Genomic DNA, 19245 nt, shown 5'->3' with positions numbered 1-19245 from the left:
AAAATGTCAATTCCATTAAAATATGGGTAAAGGATTTGAACAGAACTTCTGCAAGGAATGCATACAAATAACTAACAAGCAAATATTCAACATTATTAACCTTCAGAGAAATGTTTAGGACAGCTACTAAGTGTTGCAGAGGAAGTGGAAAAACCACAGCCTTTATACACCACTGGTGAGAATATGTTCAGGCAGTTTGTTAAACATGGAGATACCATGCAACCCAGCAATTCCACTTCCTACATAAACACTCAGGAAAAATGAAAATATACATGTACATAAAAATTTGTGAACTGCAGTAGCACTCATAATATCAGAAGGTAAAAACCCAGATGTCCATCCTACAGAAGAAAGGTTAAACAAAATGTGGAATATCCATATGGGCCATAAAAGGGAAGTACAGTAGTGACACACGTGTAACTTGAACACTGTAAACATTATGGAAAGTGACAGAAGTCAATCACAAAGAACCACATAATATACAATTCTGTTTCTATAAAAGCCCACAACAGGGAATTCTAGAGATAGAAAGTAGATTCAGAGATTGCTTGGGGCTCAGTTGAGAGATTTGGGGTGGTAACTTAAAGAGCACTGGATTTCTTGTGAGTAATGAAAATGTCCCAAAGCTGACTGTGGTTGTTTATCAGGTACAGCACCTGTTTTTCCTGCTGTGAAAAGAAAATGCTACAAATGGTCTAGGCTTTTTATTTTTCTCTCAGTTCCTTGCAGCTCTGCCCTTGTGTCTGGATTTCTGTGTGCTTCCCTCCTGTTTCTCTCTCCTCAGTCCCACTCATCACCTCTCTGCTCCCACTACCCCAAAACCACACTCACAATTTCCTGACTTTTCTCAGAAGTCACACAATAGGTGAGTCACCCAGCCATATCTCTCTTAACATTTAAAATGACTAAATGTTTAAAATGTTAAATATTCTCTATTCATGTTTAAAATGGTACATGTTCCCTACTTATGCCACAATAAAACGCAGCAGCAGTTCTTGGCCTGAACTGGAAGTATTTTAGATACAATTCAGGTTCCTAATTACAATTTTAGGGTACAGTGATGCTTCAGGAAAAATACACCAACAGTCACAACTGATAAACACTCTATCGTCTTGGGGGTACAAAGTAGAAGAATATAAAGTGTTTTCTGAACCACTACAGAATTTTAATGCAAGAACTTTCATGTCCATATAAAAAAGTTAACTAAGTGATTAGAATCCTTATTTCTGGTCTCCGATGTTTTTGATAGTCAAAGTGTAATTCTTTTATCTTAAATGTTTTTTCTGATTTCCGGTATGTCATATAAACTGACTGAAGTGTAGGCCACGCCCATGAGCCAACGCATAGTTACCTGCTTACACTACTTCTTTGGTCACAAGATGCTCATTCCTGCTTCAGAGAGTTGGCAATAACTAACTCTGCTATTGTATGCCCAATTCTCTCCTGCCCTTCAGGTCTAGCACAAATGGTCCCACCTTTGCTGAGTTCTTTCCTGAGCAACCAACCTGAGGCAGACCTTCTGTCATAATTTAGATTTAAAAGGTCCCCCTAAATTCTTGAGTTCAGAGGTGGGGCTTTTGGAACAATTGGATCACAGGGGTACTATGCTCAGCAGCAAGTTAATCCTTGATGAGTTAATAAATGAATATGCTGGGGCTGGGGATTTAGCTCAGAGGCATATGTGCCTGCTTGCCAAGCATGTGGTCGTGAGTTCGATCCGCAGTACAAAAGATAATGAAGATGAATATACCGTTAGGTGAGGGATGGTGGGGAAGGTCATTGGGGTATGCCCTATAGGATCTCTCTCTGTCTCTCTCCCTGCTGTTTCCTGGATGCACAGGTGAAGCAGCTCTCCTCTGGTAGGCCCTTCCACCATGTCATTTCTGCCCTGGAGTGTACCACAGACTGAACCCCCTAAAACTTTAAGTCTAAGTAACCTCTCTTCCTTTACAGTGTGACTGTGAGGTATTCTGTCCCAGGGACAGCAAAGTAATTAATATGCTTTCTCTACTCATTCTCTGCCACATTACCTCTTGCATGTTTACTTTTTAAAACCACAACCCAATACTATCTTTAGTTTTACCTCCTTATAGTCTCTCTCCACCTGGGTACAAACTTCATGATAGCAGACACTCATGTCATTTACCATGAAATGCCTGTGCCTATAACAGCCACTTGCAGAGTCAGCAGTACAATCAATGCTTAGCTGAGTAAACAAAATAGTGCATGATTATCTGCTCTACACTTCTTCAGACAAGAATCTAGTGACATTAAACATTACTACCAATTTTCAAATATAATATCAAAAACATGAATTGTACATAACCAACAGTCTCTGGGGAACCAAAGCAGTTCTGGGTAAAAAGGTATTCTTCATAGCACTTAGGGAAATTCTTTGCAACATAGGATCTTTAGTTAAAAACCAGTATCAACTGTCTTGCTATTGGTTACCATCTGCATCAAAAGCACTTTGTCAGGACAACTGGTTCCCACCTGAAACAGTAGCTTGAGATTTCATAGGAAGTTTTCATTGAATTATTTCTTTTATACATAAAACATTTTATCTAAAGAGGCCATAAGTATGGAACATGGGAATATCTATTCCTGTTATGCCCCCACCCACCATGCCATTGCAGCCAAAAGCTTCAAGCTGGATGGTAGTAATCTAACTTTCTCAGACTTCTTTTTTTGGGGAAGTGTCAACACCAAGTAATAAAGGACAAGGTAATACTGTGAATAATACTCACCTGTTGCTCCTGTTACCAGGATCTGTTCTCAGTTCTAGACTATTAGACATTTCCTTACAAACTTACCCAAAAACCTATTTAGAAAAAGAACCTGGGTGTATGTCTTCCTTCTACCATAAAGAGTAAATTTATTCATCCACAGACCCTTAAAAAAATCCTATTACTATATATATGGGGAAAATTGTTTTCTATATGCTGAATGAGGCAATCAAGTCTCTGCAGACAAGCACGTCAAAAAGTATGGCTGTCCTCGTAAAAAAGGTGAACTGCCACATATAATTCATATAATTTGCAAAGTAACCTCCATTCCTGGTTCTTTGATGCATACTATCACTATATTAAAAAAAAAAAAAGAGCTGGAGACTTAGCTTAGTGGCATAAGTGCCTGCCTTGCAAGCAGGCAGTCGTGAGTTCGATCCCCAGTACCGATAAAAAGGAAAAAGACAAAAAAAAAAAAACAAAAAAAAAAACCACAAAACAGCTATATTGTTCCAAGGACCAGCATCGGTATATAAAATATAAAGTGGTACTTGAGCAATTATAAAATGTATTTGATTTCACAATTCAATTCAAGCAAAATATTCATATTTTTGTATCTACTATTTACCAGATGAGGTATGATCAAATTATAGTGATATTTAAATCTTAAAAAATTTATTGTAATTTATCACAGATTGCATTCATCTCCCTCAAAATATTCCCCCTTGCTGCCAACACACCTATTCTCCTATTCCGGCCGCTTTCGAAATGAAGCAGTCTGCTCGGCTTCTTTAGTGTCTTTACAAGGTATGGTTAAAAAACATACGGTCCATACTGCTACTGCATGCCATTCGACAAAAAGGCAGACTCATAAATATAGTGTACCCTTTTCCACCAGACCTGGCACTGAGTGATTCCTGGCTTGTCCTCAAAGGCAAAAGGACCAGGATAGGTAAATGTTTGCAATTGATCTGGGTTGTGAAGGTAACCAAAACATGCAACTAAAGACACTCATGAAAGAGGATTTCCAGAACTGCTTCTGAAAGTAGCAGGAATGATAGAGAAAAAGATGAACTGAATCCAAAGTGGTACGCTCTGTAAGTCACAGATACCTAGTGTTCTATGTGGTACACTACATGCAGTACCACATATTTTATCTTAATGAGTTTGCAGAATAATCTTCCTACTAGTAGTGGTGCCAAAAAAACTGTATTAAATCGCACCAAATAACCTGGCAAACAATATCTCTAAAACATTTCAATAATTAGGAGAATGTCCATTACTATAAGACAAAAAAATTAAGCCTCATGTCCTATAATGCACAAAGTCATCATACTTCTTAAGTTTTCGAGAGCAAAGAGATGTAAATAACAACGGTTATGAGACGTGTTACACATTGATCAAGTCATTTTTAATAGTGATATTATCTGATCTCTTTCTGGAAAAAAAATGGTACAATACTTTTGCTCTCAATAAATTCCTCTTTTCTCCAAAGAACACCTGAAATCTCCCCAGCAATTCTGGAGCTGCCCTCAAAGTACTGCCCTGATTTTTAATAATCATTCACAGTTCCTGTCAGCAGTGTAATTTCTTGAGTGAAATGCATTTTTAAAGACAAGTGCACAACACAGTTTTGGCCAGTGTGATGAAAGATCACCCATTTTAAACCCCATGACACTCAGGTTCAGATCCTGAACGCAGCACTTACGTCACGTGACTTTCACCACTCTGGGCCTCGGTTTACCCAAGTGTGAAACAGTGATGATGGCCACTTCACTGCTACTTGAAAAGTATTTTGTAAACTGGAAGCATTCAATAAATGGCAGTTACTAATAATGTTATTGTTGATAAATTCATCTTTTCCTCTCTTCTTTCTTCTTGGTTTATTTAAAGTTAATACTTTGGCAGTACACAATCAGATCCAATAAAGGCCAATAGGAAAAGACAACTAAATGAAGTATTTTTGAAAAAATCCTCTCACAACCATCCGACAATTACTCTTCTATTTGAGATTATCTAGTCCTTTTCCTCCAATACACAATTTATCCCATTGCATTACTAGAACTACAATAAAAGCATATCCTATTTTACCATACACCAGGATTAAAGCAGACCAAAGAGAGAAACAGAATGGGAGCTGCAAGAACACCAGAATACTGGAATATGCACGAAAAAAATCCCATGAAGGTGCACAAGATCATGTGCACCTTCCGCCACTGAACTGTAGACCTAACATTTAAAATCATAAAGTGTAAAGTAAAAAATGGCTAAAAACAATAAATTTTATGGTTTTTATTATAGCAAAATAAACAGAAACAAAAATTCCCACGAGTTGGGGATTGGCCCATTTTGTATCCGTAATGCTTGGAATAGTGTTAGATACTCACTTGAATGAAAGTAGAGAAATGGATCTACTGATAGGACATGTGTAACTTTTCCTAGTTTCCAACTTAGTGAACCATGAAAAACAAGGAAAAATAGAAAATCTCCTACCACTGCTTATAAAAAACACGCTTTGATGGTTTACTACTGACACTGATACCTGCCTGGTTCCTGCAACTTTCTATGCTTCTGAACACAAGTCCCAAGGGTTCCATTTGTCTCACACCAAACAGACAGGGCAAGGGTATAATCAATTGTTTTAAGAGAAGCAAGGAGATAGAGATTTAGCTCAGCGGCATAAACACCTGCCTTGTAAGCGCACAGCCATGAGCTCGATCCCCAGTACAAAAGAAAGAGAGAGAAACAAGATGGCAGGCTGAAGTCTGTCAGCTGACAAGTAAGCAGCATCTCCCTAGAGTCTGCCAAAACAGTGATCAGGGCTGACCAGTTTAGAATGACTTTGTTTCACTAACAAGACCTGCAGATTTACTGTCATATTTCGTAACTACACGTAGAATATAAAAATCTTCACCTCTATTATGTGCTTAAAATTCCAATATGCTCATTTTTAAAATGATAGCTTTGTTAGCAAACTACCGTTATTAATGTCTATGTAGGGCAGCCTTTCAGGAAGGCTACAGTGATTTGTAGTGAATCATGGTTAGGAGAGGTCAGTACACTAGCTTACATGTCCTTTCCTGGCTATTAAAATTTCAGGTATCCCAAATAGAAGAAAATTCATTTCTTAGGTCTTCTAAAACTCACCTGTTAGGTTACCACTGGAGTTGTGCAGAGGCGCAGGAGGCTCTTGAGAAGCTGTAAAAAATAATAAAGGTATCATGTTATGAAAGAACATTTCATACTAAGCTAAGAACACTGCCAACACGTTCCTTTCTGCCCCCAGGTGGTGGTGTGGGGGAGGGTACATTATTCCACAGGAAGTCTACTTTGGTCATGGTTGCTATGAAACATACCTTGGAGCTATCAGTAAATTTGAAATTGTATTGTTGGATCTTTCTAGAGAGAGAAAACACCCAGCTATGTAACGAACACAGACTACTTACAATGTGCCAGCCAAACAGCTTTGCCAAAATTCATTTATGCACATGAAGACAGAGAAAAAGCGATACAGTGATTTCTGCTATTGGACAACTCTTCCCTTCTTAACCGGGTGGCCCATCTCAGGAGGGCCATTTCTACTTCTGGTGCTCGTCTTCACATTTCTCCTAACTTCAGGCTGTGGAGAAATGAACTGGGTAGCATTTTCATTTTTTGTCTTCTCAGGATGAAAAATTTTAATGCTGTTTACCTCAAAATTTAGAAAAAAAATTTTTTTTGTCTTTTTGAGACAGGGTCTGGCTATGCACATCATGCTGGCCTTGGGCTCACTTTGTAGCCCAGACTGGTCTCCAACTTGCAACAATCCTCCTGCCTCAGCCTCCTGAGTGAAATGTACCAGCTTAGAAAAAAAAATTAAAAATTAAAACTGTTTCAGTTAAGCAACTTTTTCCACTGGAGCTTATTCACCTTGAATCTTTGTATAATGGAAAATTAAATACATATACCACAAGGGAAAAGAGCATGTGTATTATTGAATACTTTCTAAAAAGAGGAACCCTTTCCCATTTAAAAAAAAGAAAAAAGAAACTAACTTCAGAGAAAGCAAGAAAGAAAAATGTTGAAGTCTTCTACTATCATCTTCCTCAGGCAAACGTCCTCCTAATGGGACTAAAATCCATTATCATAAAAGAATACAGTGTGAGATTAAACTTGAAATAGGTCAGGATCAGTAGAATGTACAGATGTATTTAGTACCAGATATCAAATCATCACCATTGTAAAGTGCTGTGGGTCTTGTGGGGAGAATCTACCTGCATGCACTCATCTAACCTCACCCACACTTCTAACACAGGAGCACCATCTTGCAGTGACAGGAACATAGAAGGCCACCCACCTAGCTAAGTGGTAGTCTGGATTTCTAGGAGGGTGAGTGACTCCAAAGCCTGCACCTGACTGCCAAAGCAGCAGGGATTTTCTTGCATCAATCTGTTCTTCTCAGCAGTGGTGAAGTCCTGCACCATGAGGTCAGCCTTTGAGGCTTCCCTCTTTTTTGCTCCAAGTGCTCCCCATTAGCAAGTGACCCTGTCCCAGCTCCTGGCACTGTTAAATTTCTCCTGGCTGCTGCATAAACATCTTCTCTGTCTTCCTGCTGTTATCTCTATGATGACTTCATAACAATCTACTCCAACCCTTTAATACAGCTGTTGATACATTCCTTCAACTTTGCAGTGCTAAGTGAGTAAAAAGTCTTTTCTCTCCCCTAAGCCTGCTAATGGTGGCTGTCACTATTCACTGTGAAAATGACCTCTCAGCTCCCTTCTACTAAGGTCCTTCTCTGGATTTCCACAATCTACTTGTTTGATTTTTTCTGTTTCACCTTACTTCAACTGAAGATATTTATAAAACTAATATTTTAAAAGCAGAACTTCAAAGATGTTTTTATCTCTTCCCACAGTATTCAACAAAATAGCAGTATTGTGGAATTAAAAGCATCACCTATTTTAAAAGCAGAAATCACCTCGTGTGGCTTATTGGTGACATGGTTGAGAGTCTGAATTCTGATCTGAACTCAAACATGTATTAGTTGCTTTACTTTAAATTTGTGCATTAATTTACTTTAATTTTGCTAAATCTCTAAGTCTCAATCTATGCACCTATAAAATAAGGATAATATTGTAAGATCCAATGGGATGATTTATGAACCTCCATTCTCACATAGGGTGGGGTATACAGAAAACTTGGCTAGCAAACATTTGCTATGTAAAAGTTTTAGTGTTTGTAAAAGATGACTGAATGTATCACATAAAGTCACTTTATAGCAACTATATAATGTTTATAAAAACAGAAACACTCATTTTTTTGAGAATCCTTTATTAAACCTTCAACCCACTTTGGATATACGCAATCAGGGTTCTTCTAAAGTAAAGAATCCCAAATTTTCCAAATAGCAGCAACCTTTAAGGATAAATAAAAAGCACAGTGAGTGTGAAAATAGGACACATAAGTGTGTTATGAGGGCAAAAGAAAGCAAGGGCACACCAACTTTTACTCAGTATTCACTGGAAAAACAAAGCAAAGGTTTATTTTAACACACCAAGTAACTGGTTTTTAAAAATGAAGGCATCTTTCCCATTAATACTAGTTTAAAATTTGCACCAAAGTGGTGGACAGACCTTTTATTGATCTTTTCTTAAATTAACTCAAAAGTAGGTTAATGAAGTCATGTTACACGTACAACTCAACAAACAAACCAACAGAAAATTCAACAAAAGTTAATACACCTAGATCATTCTAGCAAAAGCAGGTGTTGTGCCTGAATCATCCCAGTTATGCAAACTGGTCTCATTATCACTTGCTGGGTGAAGTAATCTAAAGCTAAACATCCAGAGGACAGGCAGAACTCATTATGCAAAACTTCAGTCACTTACAGCATTTTATTCCAGTCTATCAGACCATGACTCTCCAAATAGTTGACAAAGGGCAATACTTAAGAATTTACACAGCAAAGCCCAACTTCCGGGCCTTCTCCACAAAGTTCTTTTCAAACTCTCCAATGGGCCAAAGCTCTAAAGGGAGAGAAATGCCAACGTCTTTTGGTGAGGCCCTCACTGACAACAGTCTGGGGCTCCCGCGCCCTGCACGCTCACGCCGGGTGTTAATGGCCTCACCTACACCGGCGGGGGCAGGGCGCGCTCCCCAAGGGCTCCCACCAAATTCCCGGGGCCCGAAGTCCAACTCGAGGCATCGGATCCCTTCAGACTCACCCTGGTGGATATTACATGCCAGGAAAGATGCCTGAAAGGTTCCCCAACTAACCGGTGGACAAGTTTCTGCTGCGATCAGGGGACATTTTTCAACCCAGCTAATCTTGTGCACCAAAGGACGCCTTACATAAACTAACCCGCCGCAAACAAGACCTTCCGGGCCACAGAACCGAACCTGAGCCCTCGGCCAGGGGCCTTCCTGGGCTGACAACAGGTCACACCCACCCCTCCCGGCCGGCGCGGCCGCTTGCAGCCTCCCTGGAAGAGGCTGGGACGTTAGCGGGCGGCCAGCCCGAGCCTCAGTTTCCCCAACCCGGCCCGGGCTCCTCCGCGTGGGGGGCGCAGAACTTTCCACCCGAGAGCTCAACTTGGCCCGGGCCGAGACTCACCGTGCGTCTCGGTGGCCCCCGCGAGCGCCAGCACCTGCAGCGCCCCCAGGAGCAGCGCGGCCCGGACGCGCCGCGCGCCGAGGCCCATTGTTCGGCGGCAGGAACGCGGCCTCGTGGGCGCCGGGAGCGGAGACAGCGGCGCGAGAGCGGCCTTGCGCGCGCGCGATCGGCCCGCGTGCTCCTCCGCGCGCTCTGCTGGCCGGCGCCGCGGGCCGAGGACCGCGGGGAGTCGGAGCCGGGGCGGGGCGGCGCGGGGCGGCGCGGGGCGTGGTGAGCCGGCCGCGGCCGCCTTTCTCTTCGGGGCAGGGTGGCCGCGCCGGATCTCAGAGCGCCGCCTCTCCGGATACGGAGCTCGCGGGCTGCGCGGGCCCGGAAGGAAGTGTCGGAAGAGGAGTTTCGGGGTGGGGAGTGGGGTGCGTGCGTCTCGGGCTGAGGAGGAGTTGCGGGACGGCAGGAGGGGATCCAAGGAAGAGACCTGACCGGCGGGATCCGCGCTGAGAATCCTAAGGGGCGGCGGCAGAGTGCTTTCTTCACAGTGAAACAGCCAAGGTCCCCATACCCCTGTTGCGTCTCATCGTCTCCGCAAAGACCTGAGTGCAGGGGCGGCGGGGCCCGCAGAGGAGCTGGATCCTCCTCTCTTCGCGGTGTAGACCAAACCCCACACACCTACCATACAGCAGTCGTCAGCTGTATAGTTTTGGGCAAATTCCTTCTCAAGCATGCAGTGCTGAGCTACATACACACTTGTCTGGACTCACCAGTGTACCCAAAGTCTGCATTTTGACTCTGCTCAGAACTTGAAGTGACTTGCTTTTGATGAGGCAGAATGACAAATATTAGGGCTTTGAGTAACAACCCTTAGCTGAGGATTCAGAGTGTTTTAAAAGAGGGTGCAATTTACATTTTGCAGCACTTAATGGTGCGGCTCTTTAGTACCTGATCCAGATTTTATGACACAAAGACTCCATCGCAGTTAAGACTCCTACTTTGTTATGGAAGAAAATGGTACTTTTTGGTAACAAGCAAATCTTGTTAGTATAGATGTGACTGATCACAGAGGTTTTCCAGGGCAGTTTGATCTAACAAAGACTTGCCTCTGTAGATTCATATCATCCAACCTGTAGATAGATACGTCCCAGCATGGGTGAAAAGCAAGTACTGCACATGTAGGTTTGAATGCTCTATTTCATTGAGGAATCTAGAACCTCAGTGTAATCCTGAGGTTCTTCTGGTAATCTGAGGCAGAGTAGAAGGTATTTCTAGAGGTTAAATGTACTATGCTTCCCCAGGAAGATGATACTAAGAGGTGGGAGGCCTTTGGAAGATAAATCGAATTAGTACCTTTCTAAAAAGGCGTGAGGCAATTTGCACAGTCCTGCCATGTGAACAGTAAGAAAATACAATCCATGAAATAGCCAGCACTAGATGCCAAGTCAGTTGATGTCTTGAAGTTGGATCCACTAGTACCACAGAACCGTGACCAATTCTGTTTATGAATTACTCTAAGGTGTGTGGTTGCAACCACAAGAAGGGACTAAGACAAGATGTCACCTCATCGATGACTTTTCCTGGGACTGAGTTTTATAGAAACTTCTTCAGATCGTTTTTGCTGTCAAAAGCATAGTGTGAATGCTGTTCTCAGCTTTATCCAGATAACGCTAACCTCATATACTAAGATTTTGTGTGCTTCAGTGTCTGCACCTATCCTTGGGTAAGAAATGTGAGAATTGTCAGAACTAAAATTGAGTCATAAGGGCTGGGGATTTAGCTCAGCGGCACAAGCACTTGCCTTGCAAGCAGGCAGTCATGAGTTCGATCTCCGGTACCGATAAAGAATAAAAATAAAATAAAATAAAATTGAGTCACTGGTGTCAACCCTACCAAAAAAAGAATAAAGCTACAAAGGAGGCCACAAAGAAAGGGTTCTTACCAATGATTGTCTAATAGTGACTATCACAGGACTGCCAGAACTGTAAGTGCAAAGGCTATCACAATCCTACACAAAAAAGTGCCTCTGCCTACCAACTGTTCAATCTTGGACTGACACTACCCTTGTTAATCATTGTGGCTAAGGATTATTGTTTCAAAATGTCTGATGTAAGCTTTATTTTTTTGTCTTTAAAAACGTCTGGTTTCCTCAATTTCTTTGAATTCACTCCTAGTTTACTATGGGACACGTATTCCCGTTACAGTACTCTGCTATGATTGCAATGCTATTTCAAAATAAGTACTAGTTATTGAAGAATGTCTCTGAGCTTTCAAAACTTTAACATTCTTTCTGCCCCTGATGCCTTCTGATAGCACCCTACTGATACACACTCCTGGACAGTTTTGATTGTTTTCTTAAGATTTCCTGTACGTCTCACTTCTGCAATCATCCTGGAAGGGCTTGGTGCTCTGATTCCTTTGTTCATACTTCCGTCAGCTTACTCTCCCACTTCTACTCTCATTCCATGTAATTTGCTCTCCACAGTGTGATCCTTTTAAACCGAAGTCAGATCACGCCATTTCCACCATCCACGTGAATCCAAACCATGAACACATGGCCCCGTGTAACATGACCCTTGACTGCCTCCCACCTCATTTTCTGCTCTTCCACATCTCAACTCTAGCATCCTTGCAGTGCTTTAGAAATACAATGTCATTTCCCATTCCAGAAGCTGTTTGCATGCTGATCCCTCACATCAGTTCTCTGCTTGTCTCAGAAAAGCCTTTCTCAGATACTGTAGTTCACAGCATTATTTATCTTTATAGCATCTAGCACTGTTTATCATTATACTCAATTAGATATTTATTCTTTGTCTCTCCTACAAGGATTTAAATTTCATGAGAAAAAAGGACTTTGAATGTATATATTCAATTTAGCTCCTGTCACATGTTGGGATTACAATTCAGAGGATACATATCATATTTATGGTTGCCTACCATCTTTCGAATAACTTCCCTTTATTTAGAATAAGTAACCAGTATTAACACTATTTCTGCTATACCAATGAGTCAACAGCTTTTCTTTTTCATAACTAAGAATCCTGATTATACAGGATTGTGAATCTCTTTCCTCTGGTAAGATTTAATCTCCACCTCATAATTCACTGATCATTTATTGGGTGCTTAGTACATGCAGGACCATAACTTCACAGAGTTTATAGTCTAGTAGCAACATGGATACATAGATAGTTATAGCAGACATAAATGCCGTGCTGCACGGTGGGTTGTTTGTACCACTGGAAGTCTGAAAGGTTTGTCATCACTGTTGTGCTGTGGTGTAGTAATGGGAAAGTATACACTGGAAGCAAGGTTTATCTTTATCTTTGTACTGAGAGCCTAATACACATCCCATCATATTGAAGGCAATCGATTAATATATAGGGAATAGAGACAGAATGTGGGCTGATGGTTCCCAGGGACTGGAAGGTGGAGTAGGGAATGAGAATGAGAATGGAAATTTTTTGGTTTGTTGTTTTTATTTTTTGAGACAGGGTTTCACAATGCAGTTCAGGCTGGCCCTGAATTCGCAACACTACTGAGTGGAAATTATTTAATGTGGATAGAGTTTAATTTTGCAAGATGAAAAGATTTATGGAGATGTATAGAGATTATCATTATACAACAATGTGAATTAACAGTAAGGGATGATAGACAAAATAAAGATAGGTAGAAAAGAGACCGTAAAATTGTAATTTTAAGGCTGGGGACATAGCTCAGCCTTATGCACCTGTCTGGCAAGCACAAGGTCCTGAGTTTGATTCCTAATACCAAAAAAATTGTAATTTTAAAATTGTACTTCTAAGAAGACCTGGGTTATAGGGCTGCAGATATAGCTCAGCAGCACAGCACCTGCCTGACAAGGGCAAGGTCCTGAGTTCAGTTCCCAGCACTCCCCCAAAAAGAGAGTAGGGGAGAGGATATGAGGAAAAATATACACATTGAACACCTCCAAAAATGTGAAACTAGAGGGGAGAGCAGGTGAAGACTAATGAGGAGATAAAAAGATCAAAATGTATTTATACATGTACAAACACACCAAAATGAAACTCAGTCCTCTGTATACCCACAAAAGAATGGAAGGGGGACGGCACCGTGGCTTTAGGACACCAGGACACAAAGTTTCCAAGGTTACAATGGTTTTTTATTGAAGTCTAAGCCTGTTTTCCTCTTCCAGGGTTTCTTCTAAATTCCCAAATCTTAAAAGATAGAATAAACCTATATATTGGGCCATTCTGATACTATGTATTCACAAGGAAACACCACTATTAATTGAGTGATATCGATAGAGGGTAGATATAACTCCCAACCTGCTAGATATAGTTCATGCACTTTAAAACTGAAGAGTGAATTCTAGGAACAATGCAGTTAAGAGTAGGAAGAATTTATTGAGAAAAAGAAAGCTTTTAAGAGAGACAGAAAGGGGCTCAGAAAGTGGGCTGCCATGAACTCCAGTTCCCAAGGGTGTTTATTGAGCAGTGCCACAAGGGGAGGCAGTTTCAAGTAGTACAGAACTATCATCAATAAGATTGCAAGTATAGTCACTCAGGTAACATTGATCCAATGGGAAATCACAAAGTGGGTATGAGGTGGGACAAGACTATGGTGAACCAAAAGATTTAACAAGTATAGTCATTTCGGTGATACTGATTACTCAGGGATCAAGTTGGGAAGAATGTGCACATAGACAGTCTGACAAAGACTTTCCTGGAAGGGATGGGTTAAGGTTTGGTCCTCTACCCCAAGGCGATTGATGCCTACTTAGAATATCAGTCACTGAGTTCATCCCTAAGGAAAGTATATGATGTGTGAACAGTTCTTTTTTTCCTGAAGTCTGGCCTTCAGTGATATGCTTCACAGATGTCTTCTGCATTGATCTCTGAAGGGCTCAACCTTATTTCTACCTAACTTAGCTGTCTACAATACTATTGTTGTGGGAAGATTTCTAAGTCAAACCAAAAGGAAAACTCCTTGGACTGAGGAGATATTTAGAAGGCATCATTTAATCTTTATGCTGGGAAGACTGTTGTGGGATGGTTCCCAAAGACAACAGCCCTGGGTTTACAAAGAGCTTAGTTTACGTAGCATTTAGAAGGACAAAGCAAGTGGCAAAATATTATACAATTAGTTACATGCTTTGAGTCATATTGACAGGCAGGCTAGTCTTAAACAGATTTGTTGAAACAAAGGAATTGTTTTATCATAGTAGAGAAACATTCCGGGAGCAAGGGGAGAGGACTCTTACAGCATAAAGGCGTGCTTGACCAGCCAAGGGTGCCTTAAGGTAGAGGCAATTATGCTGACTCAGTACTTATCAGAGGTATGCAGAGGGGCTTTAGATACTGTCAAGGTCTATTGAATTCAGCAGAAACCTGGCCAGAGACCTTTAATTGCTCTCTAATTTGTATCATGAAATACCTATAGGTTTGCTATTTTATAGATATGTTCTTACATTATAATTGTGCCCCAACACTATTATCTTTAAATTTGAAACACGTATAATTGTTTGCATTCTAACATAGCCCACTAGGGAATAATTTAACAGATACTAGTTGATAGAATTTTCAGCACAGCCTAAAAAGATAGAAATATGAGACAAGAGTGGCCTTTGTTTTAAGAATGCAGAGAGAGAGACTCCATGACCTCTGGGGTCTGGCTTTCTCTCTGGTTGACACATGGTGTGGGGGCATACATATAGCTTAGGTTTGGGGTGGAGCCTAAGAGGCATTACTGATGCACAGGTAGTCCATTGGAATTCATTTCGTGCCACAGGTAAATTGCTTAGGGGCAGGGAAGATGACTTTTCACCTCCCAGAGCCTCCCACCGCTACAGCCTCTCATTTAGGGCAGAATCCTTTCATTCCTATCTTTTTATTATTAGGAAAAAGGGCGAAGTTTTTTCTTTCTTTTACTGATTCCTGCTGAAAGGGGGCGCTGTACTGGGGTTTAGGAGGGTCGACGGGATGGACAGTTGATGCTCATGTAGAAGCTGGTACCAGGTGTTTTAGCCAGGACAACTTTATCACTGGTGAATGTTTGCACGTTAGACTAGAAAAATAAAGAGACAAGGTGTTACGAAGAGGTGAGTCACTATCACATTTAAAGTCCCAGGTGAGGTAGAAGGAAAGATGCCTTGATTTAGATATGTCATTTTATCAGGACCATGTTGAGGTACAATCATTGCCACGGTGAGGTAGAATTCTGAAAAATAAGTGTGGGATTAGGAGGAGTGAAGTTATGAGAGGTGATTATTTTCCCATCTGAAAGGGTAAAAGTTAAGAGGGTAGGTAAGTAAGACTTGTCTCTGGTATGCATGATGTGGGAGTCTTTAGGAAAGACTGTTGAGAGTCCTGCTGTAAAAAGGATAATTAATAGAATGTAAGAAATTAGGAACCAAATTGAATAACAAAACATGACTCAGCCTGAGAATTGTGGCTGTGAGGTCTTGGTAAGGTGGAGGTGAGTGGCTGAAAGAGTGGTTAGATCTAGGGCTGGAAGGGCACCACTTAGCCTGAGTGATGTGAAACCAGGATGGCAGTCTAGCAACTCTGACTGCTGTTGAGGTTGCTAAGAAGACCAGGTATGAACTGCTCCACCTTGGTTGTCGTCTTTGGGATGATTTCCTGTAACAGGACTTTAGTAAGTATTTATTTATCCTGAAAAAGTATAAGCAATGGTGAGAAGATATTTGAGAGCTGTGTGGCAAGGTATGTGTGTAAAATTTATCTGTCAATCTTGACCAGGTTTGTGTCTGAGAAATTGATGAATCAGAAAGGAAGGTGGTGCTATGCGTCCCTAGGGAGAGGGTTTTGTTAGAGATAACAGGTGCAAGCTGTTGAGACTTCATAGTGTCTGGTTCAGTCTGCATAAACACAAAGGAATAAAAAGGCATTTTTAAGATCTAGGACTGTAAAGTCAGTGGTGGAGGGAGGGATATGAGAGAGAACATGGTATAAGGGTTTGGCACCACTGAGTGGATTGGGGTAATAGCACTACTGAGTATCTTAAGGTCTTGTACTAGAGGGTAAGACCCATCCAGCTTGAGTACCAGAAGATTGGCAGTATTACCAGGTGAATGGGTAGGTTTAAGAAAACTATTGTCTAAAAGGCACTTAATTATAGGTTTAAGTCCCTGTAAATGTTTAGGAGCTATGGGATATTGGGGAACACAAGGAAAAATTAAAGGATCCCTGAGACGAATTAAAATAGGCATGGCATGGGCAACACAGGTGGGATTAGAGGTATCTCAAACTACGAGATCAACCAGAGAAGAAGCAAGCCTGGAACCTGCATGAAATAGGCCCTGTCTGTAAAGGCTGCATAGGTTGACCATCAATACCCCATATAGAGACTGAGGACTTAAATAGTAGCCTGAAAGCTCAGGAAGAACCCTATCCATGGCCTCTATGTCCACAAGTATAGAGAATGTCTTACCTGAGACCTCTAGTGGAACTTGGGATTCTGAGAAGGACACCTTAATGGGGGCTGTGGACCCCAAGTCCCATCAGTCTTCAGCAGCAAGTCCAAGCAGATCTGTCAGCGATGAATCTGGCAGTGTTGGCATTTCCTGTGAGGGCTAGAAGTTAGGAGGATGGCTTACCCACTCTTTGGTGACTAGGAGAGTCCAGTAGCCCTGGGGTAAGGCCCCAAAGGAATGCCAGGATGGGGCACTCTCCTGTCCAATGTCCTTCTGCTGCATTCAAAGCATGGTCCAGAAGGGGCTCAGGCAGCTCCACCTAAAGATCAGATTGCTATTTTTCATCTCTGTGGTTGAAAACATCCAAAGCCATATTAAGAAGGTCTCCCTGTGGGGTTTGAGGGCCACATTTAGCCTTTTGTCTTGGGATCTGGCCCACAGTGGAAGGTATCTGTAGAATCAATTAAGTATGCAGGAGTCAAATAATACAATCAACAGGGTATTTATGATCATAACTTTAGTAATGGCTTCCCATAAGGAGGATAAGGAGGATAAGGTCCAGGGAATTTTAGGAACTGATATGTCATTTATTTGTCATATATGAGTATCTCTTTATGCTGTTAGAATGTCTAATTCGATATGATTTTTGGAGGATGGCCTGTTTTATTAACTTTACCTTTTTATTTAGGAGAGAGACCAGCTATAGTGTCATTTAATGCCAGTTGAGTATAGTTAATTATGGCTCGGCGGAGGGCTGAGCCAGGGCAGGTGGACGGGCTGGGAAAGGCTCATGGCTGGCCTCTGCCCCAGTGCTGGTCTTGTTTTGCATACACCAAAAAAGATTATTGTGGAAAAGATCTGGTGGATCCCAGCAAAAGGAATCCAAAATTTCACTTGTTGAACATCTAGAAGATTGATAACAGTATAGTACAGTATAGGTAGTAAGCTTAACATAGAATATTAAATGAATATTGACCATGAGTTTTTTAACATTTGAGCACTGAATAAATTTGTGAAGCATCTCTAAGCATATGTCTGCATCTGCAAGAAAACACTTGTCATCATACATGATACAAATGTTTGTTTAAAAATTATTATTTGACTGGTTTACTCATGTTGGTCTAATTTGTATCTCTTAGCTGGAGCACAAGAAAAAGGCAGAAGAAATAATCCCAATTTTATATTTGAAAGCATGAATATACTATCAGATCAGCAACAATGAATTGTCTTAGTTGTATGAACTTTAGTTGAGGTGTTTCCCATAAGGCTATGGAAATTTTTGGAGACTTTAATTGATAAACAAGGCTGGAAAAATTACCAGGTGGCCACTTTCCCCATCTATCAATTGAAGTCTTGTCCAGTGTCTTCTCACCCCAAGAGATTTTATTTAACCAGGTTTAGCACCATTTTGACCAGCTGGCAAACTAGGTGGAAGCATGTTTTTTTAATCTATAACCCAAATAAAACTTGATTAAATGGTTTGAGAATGTAAAAAAGGAAAAAATTGTTGAGCTCAAATAAAAACTTGAACAGCTGTTTACAGAGCAGGCAAATGGACAAACATGGACAGATATCTGTACAGTATAAACGGACTGAACAAACAACAGATATATCTTATAAAATCAGAGTTCACTCAAATATATTTGGCCAATTTAAACTATATTAAAAATTCTGTTGCGAACCCTTTTGTAGATTAATTAATAGAGATCTCTTGAAATAAGAATTGGTCCTTTGGACCTCGGCGCTGCTGCCCAGAGCCGCGCTCACGCTCGGAGGCAGGGGTTGGGGCTGGGACTGCTCGGGAGGCATGCGGAGCATGTAGGGGGGCAGAGCACATGGGGAGGGGGGCGCGCAGCTGGGGTGCAGTGTGAGAGCCCAGAGCAGCCTGCACGGCCCTGTCAGTGCACACTGAGCACGCTCGGCCTGTGCCACCTGCACTGCCAGCGTGCAGCCCAATGCTATCCGCACGTACCTCCTCCATCCTGGCATGCACCTGGAAAGGCGAGCTGGTGTGCGGCATGGGGAGGGATTGAGAAATGGTTGAAGTGGGGAGGAAAGGAGGACACTAAGGAAGCTTCGGGATTTGGTGTGTAAGATATAGGGGGAAAGGATGTAAAGAAAGAAGCCACGTCCTAACTGTGGGGAGGGGGAGGGATCCTGGAGGAGCAGCGGGAGAGGGATGCATTCTTAAAACAAAGGCCTAAGGATGGAGTTTTTGCAAACTTGTCGTCAGTGTGATAAGCTATAAATAAAAGATCAGCTTTTTGGTTTTAGGTACCCTTTTGAACCAGGTACCCCATAGGTATGTTTTTGGGGGGACAGGAAGTAGTCCCCACGATCAAATCACAGTCAGGTGAACCAAGGGACCATGATCTAAGCCAAATCAGGACATCACCTGGCCTCTTAGACCGATTGGTAATCAGTTCCAAAACTTGTGTTTTTGATCATCACCAAAAGGTGTGAGTGGATTTTCCATGGATTAGTAATAGCTCTGCCTCAGGGCTGCCCAAGAGACGTGAGAG

General features: G+C 41.6%; 1 protein-coding gene across 1 annotated transcript in view; it reads right to left on the bottom strand.

The window, feature by feature from the left end:
- The window catches only part of Tmem123 (transmembrane protein 123), a 56573-nt gene extending 37830 nt beyond the window's left edge, over positions 1-18743 (bottom strand). The window contains exons 1-3 of the mRNA XM_063255601.1: positions 18461-18743; positions 9322-9891; positions 5874-5924 (exon numbers count right to left, since the gene is read on the bottom strand). Of these exons, the coding sequence (XP_063111671.1) occupies positions 5874-5924; positions 9322-9891; positions 18461-18743 (904 nt within the window). The remainder of the gene's footprint in view (positions 1-5873; positions 5925-9321; positions 9892-18460) is intronic.
- Positions 18744-19245: the final 502 nt, after the last annotated feature.

This window comes from Cavia porcellus, unplaced genomic scaffold (assembly GCF_034190915.1).
Source record: "Cavia porcellus strain 051 isolate PalLab524CR breed Dunkin Hartley unplaced genomic scaffold, mCavPor4.1 scaffold_9, whole genome shotgun sequence".
NCBI lineage: Eukaryota > Metazoa > Chordata > Mammalia > Rodentia > Caviidae > Cavia > Cavia porcellus.
The sequence above is the reverse complement of the archived record's forward strand: the minus strand, read 5'-3'. Positions and strand labels throughout refer to the sequence as shown.